The sequence below is a fragment of the Nymphalis io genome, chromosome 7 (assembly GCF_905147045.1).
Source record: "Nymphalis io chromosome 7, ilAglIoxx1.1, whole genome shotgun sequence".
Classification (NCBI taxonomy): domain Eukaryota; kingdom Metazoa; phylum Arthropoda; class Insecta; order Lepidoptera; family Nymphalidae; genus Nymphalis; species Nymphalis io.
Genome location: NC_065894.1, coordinates 7,375,175 through 7,398,443, shown reverse-complemented (window position 1 = coordinate 7,398,443; position 23,269 = coordinate 7,375,175). Strand labels below are relative to the sequence as shown.

Below are 23,269 nucleotides of genomic sequence, written 5' to 3'. Positions count from 1 at the left end.
AGAAGAACGAGGAAGTTAATTAGTAGTTGTAAGAGGCGGTCCGAGCACTAGCACACGAGAGTTTATAGGCAACTAGTGGTGTTAGCAACATGTAAAAGCAACTGAGAAGAAATTTTAAGTACAACTTTCCTACTTTTTATGTATGTTTAATCACTTTTTGTTCTTGTTACAATGTTTGATACGATGCATGTATTGATATAATAAAATTCCTAATAGGGTAACATGGAACTAAAGAAGCTATAACTGGCGAGCGTCGTAAAATGTGAATATGATTTGAGAATAACACTTTGTTGTAATTTTTTATTTAGCCTGTTATTACGTTTTAAGAAATTTAGTTACTTTATAATACATTGAAATATAACTTTCCGTTTTACCTAAAAACAGAATAATAAATGTACATATAGTATGGACTGTACTGGGCATATTACCCAGGACTCCAATCTTGGATAACCTGTGAGGTGTATAAATATAAATATAGTTTACGTTTGCTTTTGTGTTTAACAATGAAGGAAGCCTGCACGTCATCACGTCAAGCGGTCATACGATCTAAACATTTTCCTTAACGGAAGAAAAAGCCTTTGGACAGGATTATACTTTTCGAGTTTTTACCTTACTTGTTATTTTAAAATGTTATAAATAGTATATACTTTGAAATTATTCCATCGCAAATGAATTACAAATATCCCGAAAATATAATAATGTAAGTAGGTTTTCAGACACGAATAGTTGAAATACATTTTTTATCAAGAATAAATTAATTGTAAAATCAAATTCGTACATTCAATATTTTTTTAATACCTATATATGTTTTATATTCGCTTATAATCATTTAATTTCATGGCTATCAGATCTGTCTCAAAATGATTCCAATAAATATAAAATCGATTTTTAAACGCAATTTGTTATCATAAATAAAATATAAAATCTAAAAATTTCGTTTTATTTGGAATGGACAAGAAAAAAACATTTCCATTTCAAATCGTTAAATATATTACTTTTACGACATTCTGTAAAAAGGTATACAAATTTTTATTTACATATTATTGAAGTTGTCTCAAATAGTTTTTTCAAATATATTAAACATATTAAACAATACATATTTAACGTAAAATAACTTAATTTAGTAATTATTGTGCAAATCGGCCAATAACTCGGATTATGAAAGATTAAGGAACGCAGACTCAGGTGTGCAGAATTCATTACTGTTTGCGATATAATTCACGATTAGTCAGGAGCGTTATCCGATGACATTTGTTATTAACAATATGATTTAAGATACGCTAAAATGTTATAAAAATATACGTTTTGGTTGCATATATTTTATATATATTACAATGTATTAAATAGGAATATGCTCAAGCAATGACAATAATTAATTATATTGGCATATTGAAACTCTTTATGGCCGTAAAAAATATATATTTTGTCTAACATTTCTAGATTGAAGATTAAAAATGTTATCTAGACATGTATGCCAATAAATAAATAAATGAGTTAGCTATATTTTAACATAATATCTTGGGATATCGAATCATAGAGAAGATATAAGATTTGGCTTAAAAAGTTCATTTCATGCCAACAATCTATGTACATTAAAAATACATCGAAAAAAGCAATTTTCTGCACTTTTGCATTAAATTGTAATAAATAATATTTGTATTACAAATTTAGCTTTTAGTAATTTAAAGTCCCAAAAAAAAAAACAAAAAAAAAAACAAATTAAATTAAAAGAAAATTGATAATGAAATATGTTTAACGTTAATCACGTATGAGTGAAAAAGGATTGACAGATATCAGTAGCTTAGTATTAGTGTTACAGTTCAATTTCGTTATTAGGACACGGATTGAAAATCAATCTGTCTATTGGTATATTCTAAGGTCGATTTAAATCTCTAATTGTAGATATTATATTCCATCGTTAATCTCGATAGCAGGAAGGCAAAGATTTCACTAACCCGTGTGGATAGGATAGTCTTCACAGTTGGTAGAATTGCGGTTTTTTATTGAATAAGTATATAATAAAGAAGTAACCTGGTGGTAGGGCTTTGTGCAAGCTCATCTGGGTAGGTACCGTCCACTCGTCAGATATTCTACCGCAAAACAGCAGTACTTGATATTGTTGTGTTCCGGTTTGAAGGGTGAGTGAGCCAGTATAATTACAGGCACAAGAAACATAAAATCTTAGTTCCCAAGGTTGGCGGCGCATTGGCTATGTAAGCGATGGTTGACATTTCTTACAATGCCAATGTCTAAGGGAGTTGGTGACCACTTACCATCAAGTGGCCTATACGCTCGTCCGCATTCCTATTATATAAAAAAAAACCCAGGTGTTACTACGGTACCCTAAAAATAATGTAGTAGCTCATAAATATCCCTAAGCTGTGCAAAGATAATAAATATGTAAGCTTAAACAGAACAACATTTTGAACGTATGGAATTTTAATTCATTTACCATTTAAAATTCAAATTTTGAAATAAAAATCAATCGAAAAATTAAATGAATGAGGTAATTAAGTCTCCGATTTTGTTCGATTTTTAATTTAATTTACATAGATGATAAAATATATCACTCAAAATACAGTCATATAAAATCATTAGCATTTAAATTATAATTCAAATTTTTCCCCACAATCATTAAATTTGAATGTAAAATTAAATAGTGACTTTCTTAATACTTTTATTAATATTACAGACGTATACTATTTTAATTATTTTGTTATACATATATGTATATATATATATATATATATATATATATATATACATTTTTTTAAAGATAAAATAATATGTTATTGTTGGATAATTCTGCTCAAAAACATCGTTCTTTCATGTTGTAGTCTGTCTATGATAGATAATAATAATTTCTTGGCCTCGGTTTCTGAATTCAAATGTCTTTTAATTTAAGTTAAGTCGTCACCAGACCGGTCCTTATCATTATTGGATGTGGTTCATGTAGGTTGTATGGCAACAAAATAAAACATTTTTAATCATAAGCTATGCTCGATAAATTTAACTTAAAGAAATCATTATAACGATTTTTATCATCAAGTGACCCTTGCAACTTAATGTAGCGATTTATAAAACCTTCACCCTTGAATACAGCCTTCTTTATGATGCTATAAACCTTTCATAATTGTCTGCAATTGTCAATAAACTACCGACGGATTTCGTTCATTAAAAACACAAACATGAAACGATGCTCGTATTATATACAATTTTATATCGACGATTCCATAACTAGCAGTACTTAATTACTTCAGCAAGAAAAACAAAACTTCAAAATATATTGATGCATGAAGAACAAAACTGTTAAACCAGTAATATATATATATATATATATATATATATATATATATATATTATCAAATATAGTTATTGTGGTATGAATGAAACAAAATTATCCTTGTGACAAGTTAATCAAGTTTGATAAACTATGGCAAGTTTGCTATGTTGCTCGCCTTAGGCGTAATTATGAATAAATAAAACGTCGATCCAATAAGTAATCTAAAAATATTTTGACTTAAATTTTTTTTGAGTAATTAATAATGTTAATTTTAGAAATTAAAATATTTGATAGATTTGACTTTTTTGTATATAAATAAAAAAGAGGATGTTGAGAACATGCTTAATTTGTAATCTTAAAAAGCTACATATAAATTAAACCATAAACAAGTTTTTCTATAAACATTTTGAGACAAAGGCAGGTATTTCCGCAGACTCAGCAAAAAAATCTCAAAGTATCAATTTACGATCGACGATGTAGGTCCGATAGATAGTCGGTATCAAAATTGTGTGCAGTCGTCCACAGGCTCGTCTAGACAAAGTCTGGGAGATTAAAGACGGCGAGATGAATACAGCCAGCTCGGAGATGTTGAAGAAAACGAAAAATGCCTTTTCGTATAAAGGCTTGTTCTGTCACGTACACTGTGTTCTTATTTAATCCTTTTGCAGGTTTTGCGAACGCTCTGCCTTTTGCATATAACTGTTCGCAGACTGTTATATTAAACATTTCAAACGTGAAACTTCTAAACCAAGACAATTACTTATAAAATACAGCAATAATACGTCATTATTATTAGTATATTTATAATAAAAGTCGAAGATAAATCTTTTTATAATTTTGTATACATTAAAAATTCATAAACGTCTTTTAAAACAGAATAGCGTTATTGTTGATACGACAGCCATTAATATTATTAATATGGCTTCACGACGCGAGAACCATAAACTTGAACAAACGAGAGAGGCGGGATACTTTTAACCGCCCGAACTCCCATAAAAACGCAAGCCCTGAATTAGCTCGATTCTTTGTCACCCCTTTTGAACAACCCTAAAATTTCTACTACCACCGTCTTTGTCTAACAATAACCACCACATTCCCATCCGTTAAACTGCATCAAGGAAAAACAACGTAAAACCACCCGAGATGAAACGAGATAGAATAAAATATATGCACTAGTAGAGAGGACAGAGAGAGCGACATACGTAGTAGTAGCCATGGACGTGTACTTTGTAGTGAGAGTGAAGGAGAGGAGGGGAACCCTCGTGTGGGAGCGAGAAAGGCATAAAAATTAACTATCAGAGGGGAGAGGAACAGAGCTTCTTCAGGCGGGGTGGTTAGTCCGCTTTCAACCGCGCTCGCGGTAGCGTCGGCTCTCGGGAATGTTGAAAGGCGAACGATTCAACTTGTGGAAATAATTTTTCTTGTGTGCGCTATCGTTGTCAACACTGTTTTTTTTTCGTTCAGTTTTAATTTGTTATAACCACGCTGATTGTGTACGGCGTCATAACTTTCGTAAAGGATTTCAAAAATTTTATTGGACCTATTATCATGTTCAACGTGCAACCAAACTTACGTTTTGAATAAAGTTACGTTTTACTGACTAAAAACTTTATTATGTCAACATCGTCATTCGGTTTTATGTGCTGGTTATGATAAGAGAGGAACTTTAAAGAAAAATCGCTTTAGTTTTGACGAGGAATACCAAAGAGAATGTGTGCCAAAATGTTATTATATAATTTTTCCTTGTTTTCCGCGATCATAACCTGGATTGGAGTGCTAGCTGAAGAGGAAGTGTCTTCACCTTTACGAGTAGCACAGTGTAGAGCTACATGCTTACAAAAGGTAGGTAATACTATCAAAATAAGTAAAAAAAAAAACGAAATGAAATCTCTTTAGTCCATTCGTTTTCATGAATAATATGTTAAAAACTATTTATTTTATAAATTTAAATATTTTTCGAAAAACATACAATAATAGGTTACCGAAAAATATTATTTAAATTACCACCGACAAAAAAAAGGTATGAAAATGAAAACTCAATTTGAATGCAATTTCACACACAGATGCAAACTTTGAACCTATAGATTGTTCATTTTGTCCTCGAATCAATCACCGGTCTACTTCAATCCACCGACGGGCGTTGAAAAATAAATTTAACTGAACCGAACTTTATAAGCTTAATAAACGTTTAAACGTATCAAAGGCATTACGTTTTATCAACGTAAATACTTTATATGTCAGATGTGGTCAAAATCCAATCTCGTATAGACATTTGTCTATTTGTACATAGAAAAATTTTATAAATAGAATTAGCTTATTCATATTATTCACACGTTTTCTTACTTGGTCTTTTTTCTTAAATGCATTCCTTTATTTAATATATATAACAGTTATTAATGGATTACGAGTATGAGTGATTTTATATAGTACCCACTACGACAGATATTGCAAAAATTATTTCAATGAAATTAATCAAATAATAACAAGATATTTAAAAAAAACGTGTTGTTTTATGTTCTATATTTGTTTGTGGTGTATAATTTAGTATTGTTTTACTTCATTATTATTGCACTATTTGTTTTCTCATCAGTAAAGAGCTCGCATTTCACTATCACATTAACACTTTAAAATATCACTAAAGTTGTTTTTATTTTTAATGGTGTATTAATTCTGCTAAAAATTTTGTTTTAAAATTCGTATTCGTTTCACTATTCATTGGAAACGTCATGTATTGTGGAATTCATTTGTACAAAATAATAAGGTCTGATAATACGATATATTTTATGCATTTAATAACATTAAAGTTTGTTTTATAAATAACGTTTAAGAACTATTTTTCGACACATGATTATATGAAAACTTACGACAAGTAATTTTAAAAAACTTTAAACAATTAGTTAGTATTTGATTTTCTTTAAAGATACCACGCTACCGAGCACACGATGAAGTGCAAGCAAAATATTATAATTTGACTTGTGATGTGAGATTCGGATTTTTAAACCAATGGGTCATCTGACTCTACCTCATATAATAGATAAGAAATAATATTTTGAGTTCATTATAAAGAATTTTTGTTATTCATTTATCATTTTCGATACAATATTATACAGATATAATATCCTATTGAATACTTTAAAAAAACTTGAATTTAAAAATAAAACACAGTTAAGATTGCCACAATTGTGCTGAAAACTCGTTCTTCATAGAGATTTTGTTCAAGATTGAGATAGATGAACAAAGTTATAAAACCGATTAAGTTTCGTATATAGGAATGATAGAGAGATTTCCTAATTTATTATTTATCACCACATAAAAATGTATAAATTGAATTTAAAAATTACGTACCATAATATAAGTACACATTAATTAATATTACTAAAAAAAATCGTTCAGTTTCTCCACTGCAATATAATTCATTAGATAAGTTTGATTTGTACCAGTTATAATCTTGAAAAAACGAAAAGTCAATAAAACATAGCAACTATCACCAGTCCAGAAGGAAACGCAATTATGTAAGTAAGAAATGTTTATCGGCGCACTGTAAATGATAAGCCAGTACAATTTATATCTACCAATATTTACAGATAGGATTTATCTAAACGGGTTATGCTATTTATTTGAATCGTTCCGAACAGGTTGCTCGGTTATCTGTATTGGAACTGTGCCTCCATAAATGTAATTTGTATCGACTATCCTTTTATATGACTAGCGGCCGCCTGCGACATCGCCCACGTGGTCCTTTAATGGGACTTCTTTATTATATCTTTAGTGCCACCTGATAAAATGTATCATGTCTTTGATAGAAGCCTAGAAATTTATCGATCGGTTGCAAAAATATTAATCATAATAAAGTTTTTTTTGAATATTAATTACTGCCGTTTATGTTTATCCAATTAAATCCAACACTTAAATATAGAATAAAAAGTTTTCAACTTCATGTTTTATTAAAAACTAAATGTCTATGTAAATGTTTTTTTATACATAACACAAAAAATTATATTTTTCAGCTTCCAGCGCAGATATTAGTGTATTATTCTCTACGGGTTTAATACGATTCTTGATTGAGTTTTAATTAACTTTTTAAATTTTACGATGAGAGTCAAGCAAGACAATTTGAGTTTTATGTCGTTGCTCAGTCGTAACTTAGTTTTTATCAGTATAGATAAAATAATGCTTATATTAAAAATGTAACATCATGTTTAATCTGCATTATGTTTCTAGATATTTATAAATTAAGAAAATTTCCCAGTATTTTATTTTTTTTTATTAAAACATGCAATAAAATATTCTTTTGCACATATATACATTTCAATTTGCACATAACTATTTTTATCTGTTGAAATTATTTTATTTTACAAATCAAAGACATTAAATTTCAATTTTATGACACTGTTTTTGTTTCAATACATAAAAGTAACAATGATCTTTGTGTGCAACAAGACATTTCACACACACACAATCATTGGACGTAGATTTTTATCATAACATTCTTAAGAAAATACCGACTAAATTAACCCATTGTTTCAGTTAAGTACGTAATTTGAGTCAATTTAGCAATTTTAAATATTTATACTAAAAGAGGATGTTTATTGCTTTTAACTATTCCAAATATTTTTCAAAAAAATGTTTCGAAATAATTAAATTTATTTAAAAAATGTAATTGTTCTCTAACAAAAGTGTTGGTATTTTTTTGCTTTATTTCTTATGCTGTTATCGATATGAGATCTATTAAACGTATTTGCTAATATATCAGACAATGAAACCCATATCACACACATTACGAACGCATTTCAAACATCGACATCTGTTTATAATCCTTAGTATTCACTATGAACACGTTCCGTTTAATTTTTTTGCGTAACGCCTCACTTTTAGTGGACCGCTTTTTTGTTCGAATCTACCTGCTTCTAAGATTAAACACAATAAGAGCGGCATTAGGTTGTTTTATTCTATTTTGAAGGGACGTTCGTGATGTTTCCAAGGGCGGAAGGATAGTACCTCTATTCACATTGTGAGTGTGCGTCAGGAAGCACAAAATATCTGACGATGCTTAAGAGTAATGATAGTACAATAGAACTGTAACTTTATTTTTAAATTTCGAACGGTCTTTTTTTTCAACTATTCGAAAAAGGCTAGATGGAAATAAGAAATTTAAAAAATGTTATTTAATTATGAATTACATATAATAATTATTAGGTAATTAACGCAATATACTTTTAACTAAGTATCTATTGCTAGCTATTAAAAAATTAACGGCATAGTGATCTATGATAGATAAAATGTTTTGGCTGTCTACTATTAATATATTTAATTATACTTTTAATGCGTCATTGATTTCATTTATTTTATTTTATTAGAACTCGTTTAATGTAATTAGTGTAATTAGTGCTACTTTAGAAGAGTTTGGTAACATAAGTTATCTATAGAAATAAATCTCAACGTAGGTACCGAGATAAGAGAATGGTGCTGTTAATAACTTGGCATAAAAATACGCCGGAAAAAACTTTCCGATGAGGAATACTTTATGAGATATATTTTATGTTTAAATTATTTAGATAGGTAGATATTATATTGGTAGTAGGGCTATGTGCAAATCTGTCGGGGTAGGTGATAACCACATATTCTACCGCCAGCAGCAATACTTCGTATTGTTGTGTTTCGGTTGGAAGGGTAAGTGAGCCGGTGTAATTAAAGTAACAAAGAACTTCTTAGTTTCTAAGTTTGTCGGCCCATCAGCGATGTAAAAAATGGTTAATATTTGTTACAGTGCCAATGTCAATGAGTGATTGTGACCATATACCATCAGGTGGGAATATGAGTCGCTTAACTAAAAAAAATTGATATCTGGCTTAGATTCAAGTATGTCAACTATAACGAAAAGGCTAGTCACAAACGATCTATATTTGTGTGTGAGTGATCATTTTTCTTAAATATAAGTATATATTTTTAGTTAAAAAACATATTTATAAATATAAAATCTTTATAGTATTTGAAATTATGTTCATTGTATTTTGTACCAGAAACTAAAACCGGCTTAAAATAGTTATTTAGGCATCGCAACAAAAAGATCAAGAGTAAAAAATGTAGAGCCGTATTGTGTCATTGTGGTACTGTCGACAGAACATTTTTTTTATTGTATTCCATTGTAACAGTGTCCTTTTTAAATATATCGGTTTGTGTTTTTCCATTTCTTCTTTTTTTCTGGGCTTCGTATGTAAATGAAATATTTATATATTATTAATGAACTATGGCCATATTTTATTTCTACGTATCAACATATATTGAATAAAAAATAAAATATTCACAATTCACATTCAATTTTGAAGATCAGTCAAAATTTTTAGAAAACTTGGAGCATTAAAAAGTTGTAGTTTTCATTATATATTTCTTTTAAATGATGTATTTAGATGTATGTGTATAGATATATTACTACAATTAAAATAAATGATCTATGATTTAAAGCTTAGTAAAGGTTAATTACATCATACCCATATCAATACCTACTATATTACTTCTGTCGAAAACTTAGTTTTGAAGTATTTTTTATATTTCCACTTCTAAATTCCAATTGTAGCTTGACTGTTTTTTATCTTATGTTTTCTTAAAAGCGTGCCTCTGTGGATGAGTACTCGGAGTTTGTGTACACGTGATGAATTTTAAAAAGTACCTTCAGAAGTTAAAGTTATAGATATGGATTTACCTTTTAAGTTTAGTAAGTGACTTGTCATGTAAAATATATAACGCTTTGTACATTTAAAGTTGGTTTAAAGTTAATGGTATTCAAGTTACCCAACTTAGAAATTCAAAGTTAGACTTACTTTAGTTACTTATTTATTCTTTTGTTGTAGGATCTTAGTTAAAGAGGGCTGTTGAATAATTTTACATATAATATTGTATACCGATTTAAAGATATTACACTTGTACATCAAGCTTATTTAATTTATTTATATGATGTAATTATAATTACAATATGCTCGAATTATTGATTTAAATGAAATACAGAGTAAAAGTTAATGCTAAAAGATGTTATTTTTAAGTAATTATAAATATATTATTAAATATCTTCATCAATATTATCAAATTTCGGTGAAATATAAAAAAAATACGTAATAAATAAAAACATATTGAAGACAGTATCATACATTGTACTATTTAAGCAATTTTGCGTATCACTAATAACTGATATATTTAAACGAAAATGGGAAAAAAATAAACGAACCTATGAAAAACTCGAACTCAAAATATACTCTATTCGAGTAGGCTCTTATAAGCACTTTTGAATCCTCATGTTTTAGGATTAAATTAAATAGAAAACTATCATCTGAACGAAATGTAGATTCTACCGAAAAGTACCGGCATTAAACTCGGTAGTTACTTTTTTTCATAAATTAAATATACCTTATCTATTGTTTTGTGTGAACAGACTTATCTATTATTGTATTTTTAATATAAGAATTATATTTACTAAGAGGCAAAGATAAAACGTTCGTGAAATTTTATAATTGAATCGATAGCCTTGAAAATAATGTATTTACAGTACAGAGACAGTTATAAGTTTATAGTTATAAGTTTACCTTTACTTGTGTTAAAACAATGATTGTCCTAGTTATTATCAAAATAATCTATATAATCTTAATATATACATAATATGTTATTGTAAGCATATTTTGTTGCAAATATAGTTATTAAAACTTTATTAAAAACATTCCAAAAAAAGGCGTGAGATCCAATATTAGAAATGGATCACTATTTATCGTACTCTTCTTCGCTTAAAATGAAAAACCTTAACAAATGAAGTGAAAATAAACAAAATATACTTATTGTGTATCGATATCAGTTAGTTGTCTAAGTTTTGTAAGCACGTATGCTGCGAATCAAAGTCTTCCTTCCAGGATCACACTGAAGTTTCGTCTATCTGAACCATCATCGGAATCATGTATACTACATAATTATTACTGTTGTTTGATATTACATTAGGTAAGATGAACACTCGCTTTGTATTTTATTTGACATTTGAAAGTAAATTATTTAATTTTTTTCGTTATTAGTGATAAAACATTGTTTATATAGACACAATTAGTTTACTTTTTGTCAAACGTAAAAAAGCATTTAAGTGTCTTAAAATCTAAGATCGCATAATGAAACCCTGATTAGATACTTAAGACCGTTTAAATATCCTCTTTCGGTTTCATTTCTACCTACTTTAGCTGGAATATTATTTTATCACTAAAGGTTCAGTAAAAATTTTTTAAAGTAAAAAAACACTTCAAGGTTTCGGATGCACGTCCTCGCTTAGAAAAAATAAACGAGATACTCCAAAACGAAATGACCCGCGTTTTTGTTCACGATTTGTTTTCGTTTTTGTTACGTTCGAGTTCATTTGGAAGTAGCCATGTCTGTTGCTTACTGAATTAACTTAAATTGCCGTCTTTTTATGCTTAAAATTTTTTCTTTATTATTTCTTCTTTACTCGTAACTCCTACAATTGTCAAAAGAAACAACAAACCCTATGTATACATATCAAACTACAAAACTAGATGTGCATGTATATTGTACACCTATTCTATTTATGTTTAGAAATAGTAATTCATAAATCTTTAAATATGTAATGAAGGTTTAATCCGTTTTAATCTAACCGGATACAGAGCCGACATTGGAGGGATTATAACGTTAACGTTTTTAAAGATGTATAATTACCAGACATTCAGTTCATTTTATTAAGCCATACTATAATAATAAAACTATCATATCACTGTACAAATAAAATATTTATCAATGTGTTTCTACAATTATAAAGGAAAAATCTACGAATACCGCTATCATTTCATATCATAAAACAGGAGTCCGTAATTTATGAAAAAGGCAAGCGTAAGCGGCATATCTTGCGACCTCACCTCGTGAAGGGTGGCTTATCCAACAAGGTAGTCGTAATAGAGCCGTAGACAAGAGCGTACGATTAATGATTCATGACCCCTCGTAGCTCAGTGTCATCAATATTATTCTGTTTGTATCTCGCGCTTGGCCCACCCTCGCCCGCGCCCCGTTCATACATAAATAAGCGCGACACGTCGTCTTCTCTGATTACATCGCACCGAAGTAGTGAGAAATAGTGTAGTCGGATGCTGAACCCGTCTTTTGTTCAATATATTCTCTAGAGACACAGAATGAATAGTTAACACTGTGAGCTCAACGTGCATGTTTACGGTTTCGGATTTCTCCTAAAGATTCTTGATAACGTAGGTGATGGAATTTATTTGTCTCGTGGTAATAAGCTGATGTTACAATCGGCTTTGGTGTGAAGTTGTTACAAGTCGATGCGTATCGTTTGGTAAGGCGTCGGCTGTTATTTAAGCGCCTTTTGTTTGCCTATTACAAAGTCAATGCTTATAACTGAAAGATGCACTCAAAGCAAACCACTGTATGAAACAAAACACTAACGAAAATAAAGAACACACGATACATTCATTATTATTATTGAACAAGATATTTTAAATTGTAAAAAATCAAGATAAAAAAAAACGTAAACGACTTAATATTTTAATATAAATGTGACGTGAACATTACTTATTGGATAGACTTAGCCTTTCGGAGGTTGACAATAAAAAAAACACGTCGTTACTGGAAATTACATGACTTACAGTTAACTCAAAACTTAAAATAGTATCTCTTGTCACGCAATCCGGCAATAAAGCTCGTTTTGTACAAAACCTTAATGTCTATACATATAACGAGATATACATACGTTATAAGACAATTTTGTCTAACTCACGAATAATTGTTACAAAGCAATTTATATTTCATTTTAATTTTTACTATTGCTGTGTAAAGAAAATAAATTATTGACATTTTTCCAAAAGCAAACTCATTGTTTTATAAGGTAGGTAATTTTATAGAAGTAATATATTGTTTTCGTTTCAAATATGTGTATTAATTATCAATAGTATTTCCAAACATAGCATATAATGTCAAGTATATAGATAAATATATTCGATAAAAGATACGTGCGTGTAACGTTTTTGTCTGGTAAGTAATAATAATAATATGTGGTTATAAAATTATAGTTTATTAATATTACCATTTAATTTAATCGCTTTAAATTAATTATTTTTAATGTACTCTTTAAGCATATTTAAATATTGATTCGGTTAAAGAACAACAGTACGACATTGTTTATACTTATAATACAGTGTATACTTATAATAAAGTCAAAATTAACTTTATTCATTGTTTACAATACAAAAAAATAGTACAATAGGTACAAAATATGGTACAATAAATTTCTTTAAAAAATAAACCTTTGGGAAAATAACTTTTTCAGCAAAGATTTTTTCTTACTTTAAGAAAAATTTCAATATATATGTTAAGGCTGTGACTTTTTGAATGAAAAGTACCGCTTCTGATTATTTTTAATCATTGCTGAATTATAAATATTACTGTGAAGGTGATTTCAAAAAATTATTTTATTTTATTAACATGAACATATTTCGAGCTTCAACCGTCTTATCTATCGCCATCCTTATAAGTCAAATGAACAAATTCAATATTATAAACATTGGTATTCGACAGCGGAAGACTTGTCCTGATAAATGATGGGCCGCTACTGGTACATAACTTCGCTTTTAATCCTGAATGCCATTGTATCGCTGTCCGATTTTTGACATCACCGTTTCTTCCACGAGCGACACCTACGGGCCCCGTTGGGTTTGTAAATAACAAATTAATGGCCCTCTCCTCTTTATCTCAGCTGACGATCAATCAAACATGCACGCTATCTAATGGTCCGTCGTTCTGGCTTATCGTTAATGGGGACGTTTTAATACTAATAAAATCTACGACTTTATCAAATCAACCTTTTGGACATCCACATTGTTCTATCAATGACATCGTGCGATCAATAAATCACGTTTTGATAACTTCCAAAGAGGGTGTAGTGTTTAATGAGGACTAACACGTAGGAATGTTACCGGACACTTTTACGTCTATACAATAAATTATACTCTATAGTTATCTACTTATTTATAAATAACAAATAGCTTTGTTTTTCTATTTTAAAAAAGAGATTAAAAGTACCGTTATTTACAATGGACTGGATTATTGTGATATGTTATACACAAAATACCTTTATCGTCAGGTTCATTAAGGTATGATGAGAAAAAAATCGTTCTTGTTATTATAAAATACGAACTAGAGTAACAGTTTTAATGCGGCGGCAGTTTTGATTACATATTTAATACTTCAGTAAACTATTTAATATCATTTGTGAGTTGATTGGGATTCGATTAAAAGCAGCTGCCCTCTACAGACTAAGCCCTGCACAGCGATGAAATGGAGATAGTTTTAATGCTCGTAAATTTCGTTTTGAGACTCGAACGTCCGATCAACTAATCGCTCTCGTTGGGATGTTGACTAACTTCGTAACTAAAATTTTCGAACAAATAATCACGCCGTCGAAGTTACTACTTGCGAGTAAAATAGTGCTCGGTCGAACAATAAAAAAAATGTATACTCATAAATAATACTCTTATTCCAATTAAGACAATTCTATAGTATTGTTTCTGTAGAAATTGTTTATTGTACGTAATTTTAACGAAGCTTTTGTAATATAAGAATTCACTGAGGAAGATGATGCTTCACGCATCGGTAATTTCGTAATTTTAAACAAAGCACAGTAGGATGTCCGTGATAGGCGGGGCCAAGTCGTTGCGTATACGCAACATGCGAGCTTATAATATAAAAGGGGTGGGCAATTGATCATAAGTGGGGAGACGTTATTTTCTTTCTAATTAATTATCCAATGTTCATAGCGTTTTTAAAAAAACAATGTCCTTACGACCGGTTCGTTTATTTTTACACAAAGCAAATAAGGTGTTAAAATTTATTGTCTTCCTTAAATTCCGTTTCGTCTTAGACGCCCCAAATCTTTTTTATCTTAACATTAATCTTTTGAAACCCATAAAAAAAATCTTTGGATCTCACCAAATATTTTGTACGAAATTGATGGGGGACCGTCAGTTATCATGAGCTCAAATCTAAGACGCTGTGATCAAAATTCCTAGAGGTGTCGATACAAGGTAAAAGTATGTCAAAGACTTGAATGATCGCTATTTTAATTTATATTAACATACTTTCTTAAAACACAAAGTTTCAATTTGAACAAAATATTAATAAAAATGTGAGATGATATATCGGTATACAAGGTGAGCAGTTGCGCTACATTAATGAAATTTAAAATTTAAATATGCGACTGCGTCGTAGAATAAGTTGAGAAGTAACAGTTTTTATAAGGTCTCCGCCTTCTTAGAAGTTCCAATAATAGTTTGAGTAGGTATATATCACTACTGTAAAGCCACTTAAAGTGTGAACGATCATAGGGGCTCGCGTAGGCCGCGACACAGTTGGTTCTACTTACAAAAAACATGAGGCACCCCGTTGTTTTAGAGGAAAAAAATAATGAAATATGCCTCTTTATAACAATTTTTTATGTTAAACGCTGAGAGTTTTAAGTGTTGTATTTAAAATGAAGACCGCAGTAAAGAATAAAATTTAGTTACGTTGTTGTTTTTAAATTGAAAGGTAAATTTTGTGAAATAAAAATTTGATGGTCTCTGCATATTAAATGGTATAATAATTTATTATAAAGTGGTCATAAATATTACATTGTATTATTAATAAATTTTGTTTTAAATATGAAATGAATACAATAATACGATTGCATATGTTTATTAGGTTAATATTTTTCGAAATACATTATAATTTTTTTAAAACTGTGAAAGAAAATATCACAAAGGCATATAATTTTAATTTTTCATCTTATCTATTATTATATACTAATTCCACACATTTATCCATGTAAATCTACAACAAAGATAGGTAATAATAATTACAAAATAATCGAAAACTTTGAAGAGTATTGTAAAACTCAAATAACAATAGCAGGTCTAAATTTGAAATTCCGATTCATCTGAGTAAACACGAGAAATTGGTAGACAGTCAACAGCAATAGTGTGACAAAAATACAGATAGGGGGTGTCGGGCGATCCGTCTTTTAGGCTCAGCTGTCATGGCCAATAACACATATCAATGTTGCGTGCATTTGGCTATGCCACTCTTCGTTAATTTTAGTATCACCAATGAGCTACAATGTCACCAAAAATAATTATATTTACCATTCAACTTATTTAAAAACAATATAAATAATCGGTAACGTTTTTGAAGTCAGAAAATAGAAGTTTTATTTATAGTTAAACTGGAATAAAACTTTATAACCTTTTTTATAATCTGAAATTGTCTGTTCTTTTGATATATATTTTATATAAAATTGCGCAGCTGTAACAAATAATTGTGAAGTTAATATTAACTGCTATTTCTTTCAATACATAAGAATATCAAAACGTTCAGAAAAAAAACCATTTATTGTCATATTTCTTCTTTTAACCTTTAAACCACCTTGTCAAATAACCTCTTTATTTTAATCCTCTACGCTTGCAAAGGTTATTTTTTTGTAAGCATCTCATTTTGTTTTAGGAATAACGATGCAATCAAATGGTAACCCACGCATATGAACGAATATAAAATATTTTAAATTGTGTTTTTGACGCCTCGACGCTTGTTCAAACAAAAAATATTAACAATTTAAAAGTTATAGTTTATAGAGTACCCGAATCGTAAATTAAGAGTAGATGGAAAAATTGGCATGAGAAACATTTATTCGTAACTGTAACAAAATAAAAAAGCGATTCGCCGACTTCTTCTATACATAAAATATAAATCAAACTTCAATAATATACTGTGAACAAACATTTAATTAACCGTATCAATAATTCATCTACTTCATTGCTGTTTAGAAGCGACGCATAGACAGGTTTATTATCTTTAGACAGATATTTTAACGAAGTCGAGAATCTAAAATAAAGCGGGATATGTCGGTACATTTTTTGTCCATTGAACACACCATTTAAGTCACAATCGTAAATTTTATTGAAATGTCGCAACAGCGATCGCCGCACGAGATGTCTTGTCTTCGGGGACGAATTTATGCGTAATTCGTAAACAAATTGACGTGCTCGGATACGTTCTTTGAAGAGGACTCCCGCTTCATGATTTGACACATCTTTGAGTCTTTTTTAAATATTTACGAGACAACTTGCTCCCAGGGAATCCTTTGAGTACCAAATTTGTCAGACTATATAGCTCTGTTATTTCGAAAAAAACATACGCGTTTCCACCAAGCGGTTATCCATCCGCACAATTAAAATTTTGTACCATTTACCAAAGTTAAAAATAAATTTAATTAGATAAAGGAAAATGAAATGTAAAAATAGACGCAGTCATTCGTAAAAGTGAGTCACCGCAGCTGATTTTACGTACTGTTTGCAGTTTTAAAGACGACACCTCAATGCATTGTCGGATTCATACGGCTTCTTAAGTCGTAAAAATATCGCATTACACAATAGCTGCTGATATCTTTTCGTTTAAATTCATTTGAAATATAACTGAATATCATCTTGTTCTGCAAGTTAAAACATAGTCTACGGCAGCATTCTTAGAATGCGAAATAATGCGATGCCAAAGTATTTAAAACCTAAAAATTAAAAAATAATAACATTAATTATACACTCGACTCTTATAGATTTGTTTGAAGTACCTTTTAATTTGTGGTAAATTCAATCACGGGAAACAGACGAAGTGTCGTAAACAGGCCCGAACTCGGGCGCCCGCGGCGTGAATACCACAGACCTTCAACAAGGCTTCCTGCTGTTAAGTGTTGCCATCCAAACGGCTATTAGCTCGATTTTATGCGAGCCACGCCGGGCGTTCGTACATGTTTATGTATAATTGACTCTTAAATATTGTTCTTTCGGTCGTTAATCGTGTTAATCGGACATATTTATAGGAGAGCAAGAACAAAGAGTCGGCGTAAGCGGGTGCGGAAAGGAAAGCGGACAAACTATAAATACATCCCCGCCTCCATGAAACTTGTAAACTAAATACTAGTTTCCCAATTGAAGCAAATTTTTTATTTATATTTTAGCAATTGGAAGTATTTGAATGTGCTTTTATAATTAAAAAATATCAAAGAAACAAAGTGATAACAAAGTATTGCAACAACAATGCGTAAATTTGATGTATGTTTTAATATTATGAAAATAACTATGGCTCTTGAAGACCCAATACATTTCCGCTTGTTAATTAAGGACTCGTGGCCAATGTTTATGGTAGGCAATAGTCACAACAATAATACATCTTGAACAGTGCATTTCCTTTCTGAGCTCCAGATAAGTTATCTGATATCGCAGTGGTATCGGAGTAATCGGACTCTGTCGACTGTCCGTATTTTATTTTGTTAGACGCACAAAAAGTTCCAAGTACACAACATAACATTGACGTAAATAAATATGTATTTACATCTACTACAGTAAACGACTTCAAACGTACAGATAAAAAAAGTTGTAACTGTTTCAATTAATTTATATTTTTGTAAATTAACAAAATAAAAATATAAATTTAAAAAAACTATATTCTAGTTTTTAAGTTTAAAATTTGAAATGTGATAAACCTTCTTGATTCGATTTTATTTCGCGATCGCCAAAATATTCAGCGATTCATAAATAACTTAACGAAAGCAATGTATGTTGTGTCTCTTTAGGTAGTTGCTTTTAACATGTGGGTTCCTTCCCTTACATTGTTTTGCATTCCGCCAGCTGTGTTTGTTCACTGTCTGTTCCTTAAATTAAAAAAAAAAAGATTTTGTTTTTTTTTTTTTAAGCTGTCCTCTTCGCCCACGACTTTATGTGACGTTTAGTTTGGAATGAATTATTCTTATTGTTGCGCCTCGCAGCATTTACGCAACGTTGCATAAATTATGCGAAGGTTTTATTTTAATTAAGGCTTTAAATTACCAGGCTTTGTATGAGTACGTTTGTTTTAGGTTTAATTTGACCGGCTTACAATGATTTACTTTATTAATCTTTCCGTACTACGCCACGTTGGGCAAATAGCGGCTTTATTAAAAAGGCTGGAGTATTATCAAAATTGATGGCTACCATTACGTTTTATGTGTGCCGGATGATCAAAGCTAAAGTTGACCAGTTTAGAACATGTTCTGTAATTTGTCTCCTAATTTTGAACACACCATGAATCGACTTACCAATTTAATCTACACTCGAAATTCATCGCTTAACGTTTTGTTATTGAACCGCTTTTGAACTTGTTTTTGTTCAAACACTTGCGCAGATTGTGTAGTGTTCGTTTTTATTACTTGACAAGCATTAGGTATAAGTAAAGTGCACGTTTTATTTGCGCTTTGAGTACTAATCAACATCGGTCATTATCCTAAGCCTCACTCGATCATAACGAAGAAAAATAAGTTTTGATTTATAGCTATGCTTTAGTATACATGGTTTTAACTAGAATTAATTATTTAATTAAATTTAAAAATAATATTAACTTCATTCATTTATGAAACTTCTTTTATTTTTACTTAAAGTTACGGTATGCATTATTATTTAAAATAAAAAATTAAGGATTTGTAAAATGAAATTAATAATTAACAAAACAAACTATACTTCATTAATCAAATTATTAAAGAACGTGTTAAATAAAATTAACATGAAATCAATTACATTAATATAATATGAAATATTCAAATGATTTAATGTAAAGTAAAATATTCACATAACAGACAAATAAATAGTAAATAATTTTTGTCTGACACTTACAGCTAATTAAGTTTTAATCAAAGTAAGTTAATGGAAAGATATATCGTAATAACAACCAATAAACTATAGAGGTCCATTCTACGCACTCAAGCAAATATTAATTTAGTTGTATAATCATCTTATAATTGAATACGTTACGCATTACTTTTGATAAAACGTATTTACTTTTTCTAATTGCAACTGGTGCAAAAACAGTCCCCGACCGTAGATAACGGTAGTGAGAGTTCAGTGACCGCCTTCGATCATCGCTGTGAATGAACAGTAATAGTTATTACATATGTATAATGATTGACCGACTACACCAAGTTATGGCTCATAACGACTACACAAGTACTAACATTGCATGCATGTTAATTATTTGTCGATAAATGCTTGGAATATTCGTGGACGCCAAGGCACGGCTATAACTATTGTTGTATTGTTGTATCATGGCACATCAAATTAACCTTGTTAGATATAAAATGATAAATAGTTTAGATATTGTTGGATAAAATAATTATAAAGAAGCATCGTAGTGATTATAACATTTTCTATCTATATGTTTGCAATTTGCTTGTAGTTTAAACTTCTAATTAAGGAACTTAATATTTCATGTTTTTCACAATTCATTAAATAATAGCATATGTCTATAAATAAAACATATACAATGTTATATACAATCTTTTTGTATTGCATAATAAAGCATTGCTGTAAAAATTTTGTAATGGCATGTGTACGTTTTAGAATTTAACCTCAACTTATTCACATAGAAAAAATTTAAACATCTGCCCCAATATTATAGTCGTCTCCACAATTACATTTTACTTTGAATGATGTGTAGAAAAAAGTCTTACATTATGTCATTAAATTAATTGATTATAGTCGTAGTTACAATACTAATTTGTTGTTTTTTTGCTTACAGGTATGAAGGATGACTTGCTACCATTATAATATAGTAAGGTAACCAAACGTTAATAGCAATTATTTAGGGTTGACATAAATTTGTCCGCATAAATCGATTGTAAATCGCTATTGTAATACCACATTCATATTGTAACTAAAGCTTTCGCAAACATTTCGTGGACATCCGTACCGTTCTTTTGATACAGAACGGAAATCGTTGTAATTGAAATTGGGTACGACAATGTCGCACGAACCCACAAATAAAATGGCCGCCGTCTATTCTGGTGCGAAGCCACGATCTAGTATCATTTCAATAAAAGTTGTTGTATTGAAAAGTGACAATGGGTGCCACAGGAAGCGATGCGCGTCCGTGTATTGAGGCAAGTGAACTGTTTATAATTTGTACATTGTGTATGGATTGGAACGCGACCGTCAAGCCATTATGTGTGGACGTTTGGATACACTTTTTCTAATTGACTTTTACCACTAAATGAAGGCCAAACTGTTGCTAAATATGCTCATTCACATGTTCTTAATACATTGAAATCGATACTTTTGATAGACATTTCCTGATTTGTTATGGAAATTATGATACGTTTTTTATATAAGATTAAATAATTTGTTTGAGAAAAAGTGTTATCTTTAGCGCAAAATGTTTTAATGTTCTCACATTACAACTGTTTCTTATATTATACTGTTTTTTACAAAACGACCGTTGGTTGGGAAAATAATTTAAGAAACATGCAATCTAATGATTAGCATTGCCGTTTTAATCTTCTGGGATCGCCGCCGACAAAATCTTTAAATATTCATTAGGAATATTTTATATAAAATTGTTACATGAAGTTATCTAAAACGATATCAAATTTATTTTAAATATAAAAATAAGTGATAATGGAATAATCATTAACGTTCGAACAATCTATAAAAAAATCCGGAAAAGAAAATATTTACGACCTTATTTATAAATTGTTTTAGTGGCTGTTTAGTTAAACACTGATTTCTCTCTTTCTATGATCATTTATTTAACAATCGAAATATCACACAGGATTGCTTAACTAACAACCCTATCATAAATTAATAGTATTTAAAATTAAATTAGCGGTGTAACTAAACGATACTCGGAACTAATATTAATTGTGAACATATTATAGATTCACGTATGGAGATTACAATCAGAAGTTGCTTCTGCAGCTCTAAACTTACTAATGAATTAAAATACGAAATAAAGCGAGGTCAAACGGGTTACACTAACATAGCCTTGTCGTGTACTCCATACCAGCTATGTATCTTGGGAAAACATTGCACGAGAACCTGTATTACCTTTCCGCTTGTTATAAGTTGTCAATAAACACGATATACGAGTACTATTAAATTAAATTATTGTCTAAAAATAATATCATAGACAGTCAGCCATTATTATAAGCAACTATGCCAATTAAAATTTAAAAAATGATTAATGAAGAGTAACATTTTTTTTTTTATAGAATAGGAAGGCGGACGAGCATATGGGCCACCTGATGGTAAGTGGTCACCAACGCTCTTAGACATTAGCATTGTAAGAAATGTCAACCATCGCTTACATATCCAATGCGCCACCAACCTTGGGAACTAAGATTTTATGTCCCTTGTGCCTGTAATTACACTGGCTCACTCACCCTTCAAACCGGAACACAACAATATCAAGTATTGCTGTTTTGCGGTAGAATATCTGATGAGTGGGTGGTACCTACCCAGACGAGCTTGCACAAAGCCCTACCACCAGTATAATTGACATTTATTGTTTTAAAAAAATTGAAAATATGTTATGAGAATTATAATTAAAATTGATTTGATTAGAATAAATAAGATAATTAGAATACGCCAAAACAGACACTTCCTTATACCTCCGACCGATACCAGCGATGATTTCCTAAACCACGTGATTGCAACACTGCCAACTTCTCAACTTGGGACTGCTAGCGCTAGTGTTGGGAAAAACCAAAAAACTTTTATTTGCACCGACTAAGGATTTAAACCTATTCGTATATATCGTAGAATATATGTACACATAATGTACATATAAAAAGCTATACATTTCTTACGATATATTTTCCTTTATTATGTAAAAATCTGAAAATTTCGCAATATGAATTATATAAAGGCATACTATATAATCTAATGTTTAGTAATCATCGCCGTCAATTTATGAACTGCAATATTGCATTGCAATTTAAAACCATGAAATCTGGGATGCTATATATCCCCTTCAACCACCCTTCAAACCGGAACACAGCAATAGAAGTTACTATTTGAAGGTAAAATAATTGATGACTTGGTAGTACCTACCCAGACGGGCCTGCACAATGCCCTAACCATACAGTCAAATAGTGGTTTTCAAATGGGT

General features: G+C 30.1%; 1 protein-coding gene across 1 annotated transcript in view; it reads left to right on the top strand.

Moving 5' to 3' along the window:
- The first annotated feature begins 4,635 nt into the window (after positions 1 to 4,635).
- Positions 4,636 to 23,269, top strand: part of LOC126769347 (uncharacterized) — a 35,873-nt gene continuing 17,239 nt past the window's right edge. Inside the window, exon 1 of the mRNA XM_050488041.1 lies at positions 4,636 to 5,125. Within this exon, the coding sequence (XP_050343998.1) occupies positions 4,994 to 5,125 (132 nt within the window). The 5' untranslated portion in view covers positions 4,636 to 4,993. The remainder of the gene's footprint in view (positions 5,126 to 23,269) is intronic.